The sequence below is a fragment of the Taudactylus pleione genome, unplaced genomic scaffold, assembly GCF_031769625.1.
Source record: "Taudactylus pleione unplaced genomic scaffold, aTauple2 ptg000380l, whole genome shotgun sequence".
Taxonomy (NCBI): Eukaryota; Metazoa; Chordata; class Amphibia; order Anura; family Myobatrachidae; genus Taudactylus; species Taudactylus pleione.
In genome coordinates, this window is record NW_028284781.1 from 5,676,447 (window position 1) to 5,693,506 (window position 17,060).

The 17,060-nt window shown below is 44.1% G+C and overlaps 1 protein-coding gene across 1 annotated transcript; it reads left to right on the forward strand.

Moving 5' to 3' along the window:
* Positions 1-1,544: 1,544 nt before the first annotated feature.
* SCRN1 (secernin 1) lies at positions 1,545-11,573 on the forward strand. The gene is given in 8 exon segments (XM_088445465.1): positions 1,545-1,798; positions 4,143-4,169; positions 4,392-4,423; positions 5,018-5,095; positions 5,098-5,172; positions 7,179-7,325; positions 7,328-7,360; positions 11,482-11,573. Coding segments are annotated over 8 exon segments (738 nt in total).
* The last annotated feature ends 5,487 nt before the right edge of the window (positions 11,574-17,060 follow it).

The window sequence follows — 17,060 nt, forward strand, 5'->3', positions numbered from 1 at the left end:
TGCGGTCACTACACGCTCTCAGAAAGCGCAGTCCGGGGAGAGCTGAGACACCATGCAGAGTCCGTCCCCCCTGACCCCCTTTGTGGGACACACACACACACACACACACACTTCATTCGCTTAGCTTTCCAAACTGAGCAAAGGACTGACCCTTCCCACTCAACCTCAGGGCAGCAGCTGATGAGCCCGACAATGCAAAACACACAGAGTGTACTGGGACAATGGTTGTTTATAGAGGGAATGCTCTGTCCCTGGTACGTCACCATGGCAAGTTATGGAGTGGGAGCTGGTAGTACCCCAAACTTATTGGAAAGGTCTGCTTAGGGTAGCACATGAAATACCCCTGGCAGGGCACCTTGGCATTAACAGGACCAACGCACGCCTCATGCAAAATTTCTACTGGCCAGGCATGCTGACTGACATACCAAAGAACTGTCTGTCATGCCATACCTGCCAGTTAGTGGGGAAATCTGGTGATGTAGGGAGGCCCCCATTTTTCCCATCTCTATTATTTCAGAACCATTGGAGCGAGTGGCCGTAGACATTCCAGGATCCCTTGCGATTCCCAGTAGCTCCGGGAAAGAATACATCCAGACCGTAGTAGATTACGCCACCCGGTAGCCAGAGGCTGTGGCCCTCTTCTCAATTAGAGCAGACAAGGTAGCAGATGCCCTGATCACATCCAAAAAGGATGCAGGTGGATCACCTGATCACCCGAATGAGAATGGACTCGTGGAAAGGTTTAATAGCACCATGAAGCAAATACTCCATACGTTTGTGGAGTCCTAGGGAAGAGACTGGGAACGATTCCCACCGCACCCCCTCTTTGCATACCGTGAGGTACCGCAGAAATCCACAAGCTTCTCACCCTTCGAACTCTTGTATGGACGCAAGGTGCGTGGTGCCTTGGATTTGATCCGAGAGGACTGGGAAAGGAAACTAGCCACCCCCGAGATATCTGTTGTGCAATATGTCATGCAGTTTAGGGAAAAGATGCAGACCTTGATGGGGTTGGCCCAGAGCAACCTTAAGGCTGCACAAACCAGACAGAAGCTCTGGTATGGCCGTAACGCCAGGGAGCGCATATTCGAAGTGGCGCAGAAGGGTCTGGTACTGATTCCAATGAGGCAGAACAAACTGCAGGCTACATGGGTATGTCCATATATGATAGTCCAGCGCATAAAGGATGTGAACTATGTTATTACCAGAGGGGAGGGCAGAAAGAGACATAGAGTCTATCATGTGAATATGCTCAAGGCCTACCAGGACAAGGAAACACATGTGCTAGCAGTTTGCAGCCTCCCGGAAGAGGAACAGGAACCGGGTCCATTGGACCTCACTGCAGCGGCCGCGTCAGGTGGTACCCTGGCAGATGCCCAGTATAGAGAAGAGTTAACAGGTGCAGTGAAGTTGGCTATATGATACCCTGCACCCCTACCAGGCCTACTTCACAAGAAGGCCAGGGAGAACGCACCTAGTCACATCACGTAGACACAGGCAACCAAATCCCCCTTAGACAGCCAGCATACAGAAGTACCTTGGAGATGTTAAAGGCAGTGAGGCGGGAGGTGGTTGAGATGCTGAGCTTAGGGGTAATACAGAAGTCCTGTAGTTCATGGGCTGCGCCCATAGTGCTGGTCCCAAAGAAGTGTGGGGGCACTCAGTTCTGCGTGTACTACCAGAGGTTAAACAAGGCCATGGTATTTGATGCATATTCCATGACCAGGATGGATGACCTGTTCAGTCAGCTGGTCTCACAGGCCCGTGAGCTGTCTGCCTTTATCACCTCATTTGGGCTGTATGAATTCTTAGTCATGCCCTTTGGGATGAAAAATGCCCCCAGTCTCGTTCCAGCGCCTGGTTAATGACCTGCTGGAGGGCCGAGAGGAGCATGTGGTTGTTTACCTCAATGACATTGCGGTATTCAGTCAGACCTGGGAAGAACATTTGGTCCATTTGGATGATGTATTAAAACAGCACTGGGGCCGGCCTGACCATCAAACGAGAGAAGTGCCAGCTGGGCATGCGAGAGGTACAGTACCTGGGGCACAGAGTAGGGGGAGGTAACCTCCATCCAGAACCAGGGAAGGTGGAAGCTATTGTTACATGGCCTACCCCTAAAACTAAGAAACAGGTCATGTCTTTTTGGGGGACTGCAGGGCACTATCGCAAGTTTGTGCCCCAGTACAGCACAATTGTGAGGCCTCTGACATCTCACTAAAAAGAAGCTTCCCCAATTGGCACACTGGACTGAGGCTTGTGAACAAGCCTTCTGCATGTTTGAAGACAGCCCTGTCTGAAGCACTGGTGCTACAGGCACCTGACTTCCGATGCAGGTTCATAGTACAAACTGACACATCTAACTTTGGGCTGGGGGCCGTGCTCAGGTTGATGACCAAGGTGGGGAACACCCCATTATGTTTTTAAGCCAGAAGCTGCTTCCTCGTGAGGTAGCATATGCAACCATTGAAAAGGAGTGTCTCGCATTAGTCTGGGCTCTTTAGAAACTGCAGTCCTGTCTGTACGGATGCGATTTCACTGTAATAACGGACCATAATCCATTAAGATGGTTACATCGCATCTCTGGTGACAACGGAAAGTTGTTCCAGTGGAGTTTGTTACTGCAGCAGTACAACCTCACCATCCAGCGCAGAAGGGGGTCCTGGAAAGCAGGCATAAATATGTAAGTCAACCCTGGTCTAGGGTTCATCCTGCATGAGGCTCTCGAAGGATACAGATGATCCCTAATTCATCACTGGGAAGGCCTCATCCCAGAACCATTTAATCCAACGTGGTCCGAATGGTTTGTTTCTCCCTTTTAATTATTTTGTTTTATTTTCTGGAAAGTATGAGTAACTGTGCTTTTTTAACATTATTATATTCTTTGTAAGTTTTTGTACATAAGTTTTGAAGACATTCTTAAATAAAACATTAATTCTGGTTCTGTGTTTTTATGACCCAAGGCCTCAGATGGCTTATGTTACCCATTTTTCTAAGTATTATAATTGTGTGTGCCGGTAAGCATTATATTCTTCTTCTGCTGGTGGCAGATACCAGGTTTAGTTAACCACACGTGCTGAGGTAACCTGTAAAAGTCACAAGCAGCGATTATCAAATTGGCGTATCTGGAGGGTCAGGCCGCAGAATAGTGACACAGAGGATGCCTACATGGAGAAGAGGACCAGTCCAGGTATTGTAGGTATGTGTGAGTGTGTAATAAACATATACTGTCACGGTGTGTGTGTCTTGTCTTTATTTTAACATTTCTTTACAGGTGAACTATAGGTACTTAATGATCCCATGCTGGTACTTGTGGTACTCCAAGTACCAGCATGCGGGGGAGGCTTGCTGGGACCTGCAGTTCTGTTAAAGACAATGTTTACACTTTTATTTTTACACTCATTTTAAACAATCAACCCAGCACCCACCGCCCAGGGGTGCTGGGGATAGTCCCGGGATATCAGCCTAGGCCTGGGCTGCCCTGGAGAGGGGACCCCAACTCCCCAGGGATCTCTGGCCTAGGCTGACAAGCGGTCAGCGGTAATGCTTTGGCCGGGGGACCCGGCAATAGGGTTCCCCTGGCTGTGGTATTACCCCTCCGCTATAGCCGGGTGCTAGTTAAGGAAATTACAGGGGAACCATACGCATTTTTTTCCCCTGTATTTCCAGAACCAGGACTGGCTAAGAGCCTGGTGCTGGTTGCACTAAGTACAGGGGGACCCTTCACATTTTTTCCCCCCTGTATTTACACAACACTGGATCTGTAAAGTCCGGGGCTGGTTGTGTTTTTAGGGGGGACCCCACGTCATTTTTTAAATAAAATTAAGACAAACTTTTGACACTCAGATACATGCATGCATCTCACTGATGTATGCATGCATCTGTGTCAAATAGAACTGCTCATGCTAAAATCAAGCATGAAGCGCGTCATTTAATTTGGGGATTTGGAGTTTGTTTTACTTTCGATTTGCAAATCGAATGTTCATAAATGAAGGGATCCTATATTTTTCTATGGGAAAACATTGATGTTTTGCAGAATTTTTCTGTTCGATGTGACGTTTGGGCTTTAGTAAATCTCCTCTAAGAAAATCGAATGGAAATCAACAGAAAACAAAATTGAACCTTTGTAAATATACCCCCAGATTTTTACTAGGGATGGATCTTGTTATGTGAGTATTCTGTAGGAAAGTTTGAACACACTTCAGTATGCAAGAGGGCTGTCCAACTGCTGGCCTGCATGTGGCCCTTCGGTATATTTTTGTGGCCCCCTGACTTCTTTAAAGCTCCATAGACTTTACATATAAATGTGTTTATGCAACAATGGGATAACAGGAAATACTTGGGTAGCACAGTTACATAATATCCTGCAAAACAGCTCTGTACTCTTCCAGGCTTGGTCTTGAACGAGGAACAAATGACAAAGGCCCTCATTCAGAGCCGCTCGTTAGCGGCAGTACGCTCGTTCCGAGCGATGTTTGCACATCTGCGCATGCGTACGGTTTTTAGTACGCATGCGCGAACCAGTCAGTGCGGCCGAAAATCGTTGGTACGCAATATAGCGAGGGCCTGCTATTTTGAGTGACAGAATGAGGCGTATGTGGGTGGTAACAGGAGAAGGTGTTTGAAAATGGGGAGTGGAGATCCGAACGCAGGCGTGCTTAAAGGTCAAAACGGGCGTTTTATGGGTGTGCATATTTAAAACAGCAGCGTCATTGACCACGTCACTGGGTTATTTTATAGCCAGAACTGCTCGCAAATTTGTGGTAGCAAACACCAACCACAAGAATAGCGAGCAGTTCATACGCTGGTCGATGTACTCGATTAATCTAATAAATAGCGGACATGACGTAGGATGCGAGCGGCCAGGGGGCGTTTTTAACAAATAAACGAGCGTATGTTTTGCTCGCTCGTTCAGACTTAGAGGTGTGAACAGACTGCAATGTGCGTACGGATCATTTGAATAGCCACCCCTTGTTTTTAAACGAGCGACCACAAATAGCGAACGGCTCTGAATCAGGCCCAAAGAGTATCAAGTCTTTAATAGAAGAGCATGGTCAAGGAGGAAGCGTGTTTCAGCCTGGCAGCCCAGGATTCCATTTCTGATTGTAGATAGAGTAGAAGCCTGGCTCCTGGAGACAGTTGGGAAATTCTGGGCCACTAAAAAGATCATAGGTTTATGTTACGCTAAATGTATAACCTGTTAGCTAAGTTCAGGAAATTTAGTCTGTTGCCTTTAAGTTTCCCCTTAAACTTTGTTTTCCTAACAAAGGCCATACTCATTCCTTGTTGCTCCATTATCTTATTACTATATTACACTTTAGTGGGTACTGTACCTTTTGCTTTTTCTGGGGTCTAGAGGCTTTTGGGGCGGATTCCTACCTGGGAGCAAAGCAAAAAAAAAAAGTAACTTTGTACCTGGACAAACCATGATGCAATGTACTGCAAGGGGTGCACACATCGGCGTATCTATAATGGGTGCAGGGGTGCAGTGCACACAGGTCCTTGGGTTCATTGGGGTCCACACCGCACACCCTGCACCCATGTTTAATACATACTTGTCTGGAGTTCTGCGTCTGCGCTGCAGCAGCTGCACAAATCACCTGGAAAATGTCAGAGTGGCCAATTTCCCGGAGATTTGCACATGCGCAGTAGAGAAGTGTCCCCATGGCTCAGACGCCATAGGATTGCATGGTGCGATTGCAGTGCATGCCATAATGTACCATATGCTGCTGCAGGTAATCACATAGCAAGATGCGTGCGCACATTGTAGCGCGATTAGCAAATATGCAAGAGGACACATCTGTATGACACATACTGCAGCTTCCAATTAAATTGGTATCATAGAGGGTGATTCTTAGTTGGACACATCCGAAGAAACAACGCTTCTCTCTATTTTGAGTTGACTGTACATGTGACTGAATCAGAAAAAATGGTATGCGCATGCTCCACTGTGATGTGTCCGAAGTCGTAAGCCGTTGCAACTGAGTTGGATTTTATGCGTCTACAGACTAGAGTCGAATAGGCATGTTTGCGCCGAAAGCACTCCAGGGCTTGCGGCAACGAGACCCTACCACAAGGGTCTCACCGCAAGCCCGATGGTCGCGATGGTCTTGACCATCGTGACCATCTTCCTGGCCGCTCGCTATAGCTGTGGGTGGTCACCCACAGCTATACGAGTGGCCAGGAGGCCGCTCTGAAAATCAAGAAGGACGGCCCTGATTCAGAGCGAGCGCTCTGTCAGAGCGTCTGGCTCAGAATCAGGGCCACAGTTCGAACGCCTGTTTCAGATGGATCTCTTGCACCCAGCATGGGGCCGGTGCAAATTCAGATACTAATGATAGCGGCTGAAGCACGGATGCAAAATAACAGTGGGGGTGTGACAGGGATGCATGAAAGCAGACTAATATGCACATAGACGGACAAATAGCTATATTCGCATATCTTAGTCCAACAGGCTGCCGCAACGGACGCAATCGCGTCCAACTCAGAACCACACCCTAGCATACTTGCCAACAATCTGGCCACCCCCTCCAGGAGGAGACTGCCTGGTTGGCACAGCAGGGGTGTTGCGAGGGACGTGATGCTAGTTTGGGAGCAGAGCAGGGGTGGGACTGCGCAATCACATAATCGCAGACCTGCCCCCGCTACATAATAGCAAGATTGCCAGCATTGTGCAGCAGGGGGTGGGGCCACGATGACGTGATTCAGTGCGAACCGCGTCATCAGCTCCCCCCGGACTTCCCACTTGTATTGTATAAGTGCGCGGCTGCGGAGGGAAAGTGGACACCCGGGAGGGGGGTTTGGTGAAGGCAGGTGGTGATCGGCCAAGAGACTTTGTCCACTCTTCTGGCCTCCCGGCCATTCCGGGAGGGTAAGCAAGTGTGCCCCCTAGTTTCCAGAATATTTGATCCACAGTGGCAAACATATATCATGCTATAGAGACGTAGGGCACGTTTGCCGGATAGATACTTTACTAAGTAATAACAATGAAAATAAAACTATAATATGTATTGGATGCTCTTCTATATTATTGATTCCATAAAATGTATTAAAGATCTGTACAAAACACATTTGATTTTATTAAGCAAGTTTTGTTTCAGCATAACTATGCGCAGAGATTTACTCTGTAATTTCTTGCCTGGTTCTACTGTTTGTTTTGTTCTCCTCTTCTCATGTAGATGGTTTAAGATGTAATCATTTATCACTGAAGGCACAGCTAGATCTGGGGCACCCAGAGCTTCAGAGTCACACAAAAAGCCAGGGCTGGCGGAGCTGAGATAAGGAGTTTAACTTCTCTGAAGTGTTTTCAGAAGATGAGAATGGAGATGATTGAGCAGAGTGGCTGTAGAGGATCATGAAGGTAAATGATCTGTATGTCTTGTGATTATGTACTGTCGTTTTACGGTACACGTAGTTTGTGTTTCCAGGGACTTAAACTAAATTATTATAATCTGGTTTAATGTGTTTTAAGCATTTTTATACCTAAAACACAAAGCAGCTACTAATAAAACTTTCGTTTTATAAACTGTGCTAAATAGAAGCAGATTGCTTGCTACTGTATGAGCAACTTCTCCACTTTATCTCTCTTGAAGGTTTATCTTCCCGGAAGGTTTAATACATCTGCTGTTGTTCTCTGTTATCAGGATTTTCCAGTGCTATTAACTCTTTTCTACCCTTCCCCATCCCACTTTCCTCCCATAACTTACATGTATATCTGGGACTTCCTGATGATGTTCTGTGGTTGTGGAGAAGGGGGAGATTGCTCCCCGGATCAGGGGTGAACCACTAGCAAATGATCGACCACATTAACTAGTAATTGCAGATATATACAGTATATATCTACAAAACTGGTAAAGCAGGATTACTTCCTAGGAGATTAATGATCGTTGTGTTGTTGGGTATTGGTTAATTATTGAAAAACAAGTTCTCATGCCAGGTATTGGTCAATTTGTAAAAGGCTGATTGTGTTTTTTGGCTTTTGTACCACAAGGGGGAAATAACACAATGTGTAAACTGCAATATTTTTAAAGTGGGAATACTGTAACTATAGATATTGTAGCTATAGATATTGTGGTACTGTAGCTATAGATATTGTGATATTGTAGCTATAGATATTGTAGCTATAGATATTGTGATACTGTAGCTATAGATATTGTGATATTGTAGCTATATATATATATATTGTGATACTGTAGCTATAGATATTGTGATATTGTAGCTATAGATATTGTGATACTGTAGCTATAGATATTGTGATATTGTAGCCATATATATTGTAGCTATAGATATTGTGATATTGTAGCTATATATATTGTAGCTATAGATATTGTGATACTGTAGCTATAGATATTGTAGATGTACAGTCAGGTCCATAAATATTGGGATATTGACAGAATTTTCATATTTTGGCCTCTATTCACCATCACCAATGGCTTTGAAATGAAACGAACAAGATGTGCTTTAACTGCAGACTTTCAGATTTAATTTGAGGGTAATTACAACCAAATCAGGTGAACGGTGTAGGAATTACAACGGTTTCTATATGTGCCTCCCACTTTTTAAGGGGCCAAAAGTAATGGGACTATCAACTCAAAAGCTATTTCATGGACAGGTGTGGGCTATTCCCTCGTTATTTCATTAAGAATTAAGCAGGTAAAAGGTCTGGAGTTGATTCTAGGTGTGACATTTGCATTTGGAATCAGTTGCTGTCGACTCTCAATATGAGATCCAAAGAGCTGTCACTATCAGTGAAGCAAGCCATCATTAGGCTGAAAAATCAAAACAAACCCATCAAAGAGATAGCAAAAACATTAGGTGTGGCCAAATCAACTGTTTGGAACATTATTAAAAAGAAAGAACGCACCGGAGAGCTCAGCAACAGCAAAAGACCTGGAAGACCACGGAAAACAACTGTTGTGGTTGACAGAAGAATTATTTCCCTGGTGACGAAAAACCCCTTCACAACAGTTGGCCAAATCAAGAACACTCTCCAGGAGGTAGGTGTATATGTGTCAAAGTCAACAATCAAGAGAAGACTTCACAAGAGTGAATATAGAGGGTTCACCACAAGATGTAAACCATTGGTGAGCCACAAAAACAGAACAGATTAGAGTTTGCCAAACAACATCTAAAAAAGCCATTACACTTCTGGAACAACATCCTATGGACAGATGAGACAAAGATCAACTTGTACCAGAGTGATGGGAAGAGAAGAGTATCGAGAAGGAAAGGAACTTCTCATGATCCAAAACATACCACCTCATCAGTGAAGCATGGTGGTGGTAGTGTCATGGCGTGGGCATGTATGGCTGCCAATGGAACTGGTTCCCATGTATTTATTGATGATGTGACTGCTGACAAAAGCAGCAGAATGAATTCTGAAGTGTTTCGGGCAATATTATATGCTCATATTCAGTCAAATGCTTCAGAACTCATTGGACAGCGCTTCACAGTGCAGATGGACAATGACCCGAAGCATACTGCAAAAGCAACCAAAGAGTTTTTTAAGACTAAAAAGTGGAATGTTATGCAATGGCCAAGTCAATCCCCTGACCTGAATCCGACTGAGCATGCATTTCACTTGATGAAGACAAAGGATTTGCAACAAAGTATTAAAAAGTGAAAGTTAGATTTAGGGTTGTTTAGTTTGTCCCATTACTTTTGGCCCCTTAAAAAGTGGGGGGCACATATAGAAACCATTGTAATTCCTACATCGTTCACCTGATTTGGATGTAATTACCCTCAAATTAAATCTGAAAGTCTGCAAGTAAAGCACATCGTGTTTGTTTAATTTCAAAGCCATTGTGGTGGTGAATAGAGGCCAAAATATGAAAATTCTGTCAATGTCCCAATATTTATGGACCTGACTGTAGATATTGTGATGCCACCTGGCAGATAACACACCAACAACTTCTTGCTAGACAAACGGTTCTTTTTATTGTTGCCACAAATAGCGCAGCAGACGTTTGTCAGAATGACATGGGGCAACCCTCGTTCTAGCTAGACACAATTCAGCTGCCTAGTCACCAGCCAACTAGCTGGCATCCGTTGCCCGTGCCCACAAGAACAAACAGTGCTTTATCCTTCATCCAATCAGAGTAAATGGCAAATCAATCACCCCCATGTGGTACACCTGTATGTTTGTGTGCTGCAAGACAAACCCTGTCTGCAGTCTGTTTACCTATCCCCCTGTAGGAGAAGTTTGGCAAATAAGCCTATTTGTCACATACCCTCCCTTAGCATCACCAATCTAAGTGACGCGGTCACCACAGACAGCGCATTTCAGCGAGAAAAGGCATACTTTATGCCAGATGGCCTACTGTATACTGCAAAATGGTAGGTCTTGAGCTTTTGGCATGTTCTCTGACATACCAGACATGTCCGGCATAACTTCTTTATTGCCTTGTACACCCCTGGCAAATTAAAACTTAGTAATATATGCTCCTTGGTTTTGTCTTCACCCAGGTGTCCCCCACACTGATGTGCGAGTGCAGATTTAAGTATGAGTGGTACATGGATTTATGGCACCAACAATTGTTCTACAATTTAATCTTGAACTCTAGCAATTAATATACAGCAAATAATTTTTCATTGTCGGCTTTCTTTACCTAATTTTATCCCAATTACATTTTTTCTAGACATTCGCAAAGGTAGCATCTCCAAGCTGGTCTCGGTCAAAGTCTCTCGTTGGGAGCTAGATAGCTGTTGTAGACATCTCTCCTGCCTCTCCATCAAGCTGTGTGTCTAATGCAAACCTCAGTAGATAGTGGTAGAACAAGGAACTGTGGGCCTGATTCAGAGCCGCTCATAAGCGGCCACTCGTTCGCTCCGAAGCGATGTTCGCACATCTGCGCATGCGTATGGGTCATAATGCGCATGCGCCAACCAGTCATTGCGGTCGGGAAATCAAGCGCTCGCAAAATAGCGAGTGCCTGCTAATTTGAGTGACACGATGAGGCGTTTGTGGGTGGTAACGGGTAGGTGCTTGAAAACGAGGAGTGGAAATCCGAACGCAGGCGTGCCTAACGGTCAAAACGGGCGTTTTAAGGGTGTGCATAATTAACAAAGCAGCATCATCGACCACGTCACTTGGTTGTTTCTTAGCCTGAACTGTTCTGTTCGCATGATTGCGGTAGGAAAATCCAATCACAAGCACTGCGAGCAGTTCAGACGCCTTTCGATGTACTCGATTAATCAAATAAATAGTGGAGATGATGTATGATGCGAACGGCCAGGGGGCGTCTTTACAAAATAGCAGGCGCATGTTTCGTTCGCTCGCTCAGACATAGAGGCGTCAACAGACCGCAAAGAGCGAGCGCTCAATTTAAATAGCCGGCCCCTTTTTCTGAACGAGCGAGCGCAAATAGCATCCGGCTCTGAATCAGGCCCTGTATTGTGTAAATGAGATAACATTTACTTTGTGCGGTGTAATGTGTATTGCATAATTGTACTATTTTCTTTTGCATGTATTCTTTTTCTCAGAATTGATGACCATGGAATCAATGATAAATGGTCTTCTTAAAAAAAGTAAAGGAATCAATGTAGACACTACAGCCAGTGCTGATGAGAAATGACCCTATAGTCACTTTCTTACACGCCTACAGGATCCATTGAAGTCAGTTGGGTTTAATGCCTGGTGTGGGCCTAGAAAGAACTGTTTGAGATATTTAATCTTTGTTCTCTTAAATAGGAATTTTCACAGGATTTAGGGTTATTGCCTATTTATCAAAGCCACCCTCTTTGTGATGACTATTGACGTTGGTAATCTTCAGTTTTTTCTACCATTTTTTGAGGAATCTGAACTGGAAGTATCCAGTTCTGCACGCAGGAGTCAGGAATTCTGGGTACTTTCAATTATTTTTGATAAAATTAACAAATTAAATGTTTCTGCAGCTGCAATGGCAATGGGATAAGTAGATCCCAGAGTTACTATTCTCTGATTAGTTAATCACAAAGTACAAATATCACATTAGCCAAAATGTTTCAGAAAATGCTTTTTTTAACTTATTTATATTTCCCAATGCTTGTGAAGCTATGCTCATCATTAATGATCCGACGGAGGCATCAATGTACTGCGGTCAGCCAGAAGTTCACCTATCTGTCTTCCTTCTTGCAAGCATCTGGTGAAGGATGTGCCACTGTACAATCCTCCTACCAGGGTGCTGTTCCAGTGCCAAAGACAGATTAGGAGTCTTGCAGTGACAACAATGACTCCATAATCTAACCAGTCGCCAAGATAACAAAGAAAAAAATGCGCACTGCACATCAGTGACCGGCGCTGGGACGCTGTTTCTGCTCCCAGCACCAGGTAAGCGGAGGCGGCGGGATGTCGGCGCTGGGATGGAGTATCTGTTTTCAATGCCGGTCAAGTGTCGGGTGTTTGGCTCTGGCCGTGAGCCAATTACAGCTTGCGGTCTAGCAGCCAGAAGCAGGCGGCTGCGGCGAGCCATTCGCGGCGAGCCGCATCAAAGCCCTGCCCACTTGCGTCATCATATTAGACGCCGCTGAGCGGGAGCAGTCAGTCTGGTGTCGGAGAGGGAGAAGAGAAGACTTACCTAAGAAGAAGAGAGGAGCCGAGGAAGGAGTTCTGGGAGCTGCTGAAGAGTAGGGATGGCCATCGGAATGGTTACCATCAATGGCAAAATAACAAGTGGCTATCCATGGTTACCAACTATGCAATGGATAACCATCGATGGTTTCACCAACCGATGGTCATTCCCTTTTCTATGACTGACTGGCCAGTGGGCCAATCAGAACCGGGGGCATTGAATTTGCTAGTGTCGGGGGGCGGAGCTATGCTCCGTGTCCTGGCACCTTGTAAAAAAAAGAAAACAACTATTCGGTTATACTTTTCCATCGATGGAGGGAAACTATCTGGTTTTCCCCCATTGATGGAAAAATCATTCAGCATCGACCATAAACCATCAATGATTATTAATCAACGATGGTCAATGGCGATCCCTTCAGAAGAGGCCAGAAGACGCTGCTGTCAAGAAAGACAAAGTACAGCTGCGGCTGGACGCGGAGAAATGGGGGTTGTTATTTGAGCACCACCTCTACCAGTGTCTTTCAAATATTATCCACCAGAATACCTCGAGGGACATACCATAGGGTGTTGCTCATGATACTAATACAAATAAGTGACTTTTCTACATAGAGTTGAGTGGCAGTTGTCAAAAGGCTTTTCAATGGAAATCACCCTCTCCTATGCTAAATGGGTGAGCAATGTGACTACGGTCATTAGCCTATATAAAATAACATACACTAGCAGAAGATGACAGGCTAGGAAGCATTGATGGTTCATCAGGAATAACAAGCTTCAATATATACTGTACTGTCCTGGCCATGTACTGTATGCACCATAGAGATACATGATAACTATGTTTATAACTGTTAAATCTGCACAAAGCATGGACCACACGAAAACACAGGGTGTTGTATAGAAGATCAGCAATGTCTATAGAAACTCAATAGATCGACAACAGATGGTAGACAGATAATAGGTAAACAGGGACAAAAGGTTGACAGGTACAAATTGTCGACACACATATGGACGACAGTGCAAAGTGTCGTCAGGTACAAAAGGTTGCCAGGGATAAATGGTCAACACCCATGTGGTCAACACTTTTTTTTTTAAGCCTAATCTTCACACTAACCCTCTCCGTGGTGCTTAACCCTAACTCTCCCCTAAGTGCCAAGACCTAAACCCCAGCCTAACCCTAACCTTCCCCCTAGTGCCTAACGCGAACTGTCCCCTTCTGCAGCCTAACCATAACTCTTCAGCAGGTGCCTAACTCTAACCCTCAACCCTCAAAATGTTGAAAAACATAAAATACATGTCAACCATTTTTGTTGTCCACCATTTGTGTGTCGATCATGTGTCCCTGTCGACCTTTTGAACTGACCTTTTGTGCCTGTTGACCTTTTGTACCTGACAACCATCTGGTGTTGACCTATTGAGTGTCTATCTAGGCACTGTTGATCTTTAATCCAGATACCGAAAACACAAGTGTGTATGTACCACAAGTATAATTAAAGATATTTGAATTTTTCTAATAAAATAAATTGTAAAGCTGTGCTGAATTTTGTTTCCCTTTCCATTTATAATAAACATTGGCAACAATGGCCTTTAATAACCATATAACCATTTGAAAATTAGACCAAAGTCAGTGGTCCAGCTAATTCTAATGCAAGAAGTGTGGCCGCTACAGAGATCAGAAGTGAAGGTTGTCCATCAATTCTGTGCCACCCTCCCAAGGCCCCACTGTGCTCCTCGCAGCGACTGGCATATGCGCACTGAAGCCCCATCTGGCGGGAGAACGCATAAGGCCTTGGCAGGGTGCACCAGCATTTTCTTGCAATGATGCCCGGCTATGTCGTGCTCCACCCCTGTAGAGAATGACAAAGGAGAGTGAGTCTGCACATCCCTCCTCCTGATTTCATAGCATACCAATTTATATTCATGATTATGTCACAAGTTTTGAAAACAATAGAAATAATGGATTTATCCCTCTCTGCTTTCTGCTGCAGCACACATTTGTACTATATAAAGGTCCACACACAGATGTTTATTTCAGGAAGTAAATACAGAATTATGTAGATCATTCATTATAATAGTCATTTACATAACGCATCATAAGACTTTATAAAGCGCACAGATAAGGCACAGAATTACCATGGATACATACATAACAAACTTATTGATTTTATAGATCGTTATTTAATTTAAATCATAATGGGTTTGCACCACATATTAAATGCCATTCTTTGGAAAAATATATTACTAAACCATCATTTTATAAGTGCTAATAAAGATGATGGAATTCAGCAGCAAGTTTTACAGAGAGTCATACAAAGTTAGTCATCTGATTCCCGGACATTCACAGCATTCAAATGGCCTGAAACATATACAACAAAAAAAACCTGCTCACATGACTAGGGTGTGATGATGCAGGAAGTTAATGAAAATCATCTGTCGTCAGTTGCAACACTCACCATAGAGTTCTAAACTGCCTCAGGTAGCAATGCAGACCCTCCAACATGACCCGTTCCATTACGTACAATATGCTCTGCTCCTGGACTTTTCTCTTAATTTATAATTGCAGCCACCTGCGTTGAAACGACTGTCCCATCAATTACCTAGTTCAACACAGGCGACAGTAATCATACATTAGGTGAGAAGTCCAGGAGCAGAGTGTTTGTACCTAATGGAACGGGTCATGTTGGAGGGTAGGGCAATGTCAGCACAAACACTGCTAGCTTTGAGATTCATGGATGGGATTCCATGTCTGAGTAGCCGTTGAAATTGTCTACACCATTGCACTCTGGAGCAGCAATACGTTCTATGGAGTGACAAATCACAGTTTAATATCTGACAATCTAATGGATGAATCTGGGTTTGGCGAATCCAAGACTGCTTCCTGCTCGAACGCGTATTGACTACTGTTAAGTTTGGTGGAGTTGGGATAACAGTTTGGAGCTGTTTCTTTCCAGATTTGGCCTGGGACCTTTAGTTCCAGTGAAGGCAAATGTTAATGATATAGCATATAATGATGACATTCTAGACAAGTGTGCTTCCAACTTTGTGGCAACAGTTTGGGGAAGGCCCTTTCCTGTTTCAGCCTGACAATGCCCCTGTGCCCCCATCAATAAATAGTTTGCCAAAATGATTGTGGAACAATGACACAAGCCAGGACTTATTGCCCAACATTCATGCCTGACCTTACTAATGCTCTGGAGTTTGGATGCAAATCCCAATTGCCATATTTTAAAATACTACTGGAAAGCCTTCCCAGTTGAGTAAAGGCTGGCATATGTGAGAACAACCTCATATTAATGCCCAATGGTTATGGAATGAGATATTAAACAAGCACATAAGGGATGTTATGATCGGGTGTCCACATACTATTGGCTATTTGGCTCTTTATACTTGATTTCTTCAAAACATTTAATCACAGTTTCATGGATAAATCATAATAACATGGAAATATTAATAATAAAACAAATCAAATGGTATACACTGTGGACCTCATACACAGTTTGACGCAAACATAAAATGCCTCACAAACATAAAATAGCTTCACATTGCCATTTTGCTGCCTATTCTGAGTTGGCCGCAAACACAAGCTCCAACCAACTCTGCATACTTAGCAAACGAGTCTCCCTCCTCCTGCAAGTAACAGGAGCCGGAGCATCAGGTATATGACAGGAGGTGGGGCTTCACAGCGAGTACAAAAATGCTCAAACACACAGAATGCACGCAACTCATACACATTACAGTAAGTGGCAGGGAAGTCTTGGTAAGAAGTACCCAAGATAAGAGTCGGTGAAATGCAAATTAAATGAGACAAGAGTATAAAAAATGTTTAAAGCTTTTTCCAAGTCCACATTTTAAGATATATGAGCAGCTTCCCCTTCCCAGAACAGGAAACATTATTTATATTTTAAAACGTGTTCAGGGAGCTGTTTAGAGGAACTAGGGAGGGGTGTCCCTTTTCGGCCCTTTTATTTGACCTAGCTATTCACCCTTTGCTTCGAATTTTAGAGAAAAACTTGATTTTTAAAGGCATCTCTGTTTGCTCAAGTACGGTGAAGTTAACTGTATTCGAAGACGACGTGATGCTTTATATAGCCAATCCCCACGAGTGTCTGGGTCATATCTTTAACAGGAGATTTGAAGCGGTATGGGGGTTTGCAGTGAATATTAACAAATCAGTAGCACTTTATTTAGGTTCATGAGATACATTACAGCTTCCGGGGAGTATGCCGCTTCGTTGGGCCGGAGATCGGCGTACGTATTTGGGAATTACAGTTTCCCATTGTTTAGCAAATCTTTACACTTTTAATTACACGCAAATGATTAAGAAAATTTCGGATGAGCTGGAGACGTGGAAGGAATTACCACTATCATTCTTGGGGCGTTCAAGTCTGATAAAAATGGTCTCCTTTCTGAGACTAATGTATTTAATTCAGGCCCTTCCCTTGTTTATCACAACAAAAGACTTACAATTTCATAATAAGATTTTTAGAACTTTTATTTGGCACGGGAATAAGTCTTTTAA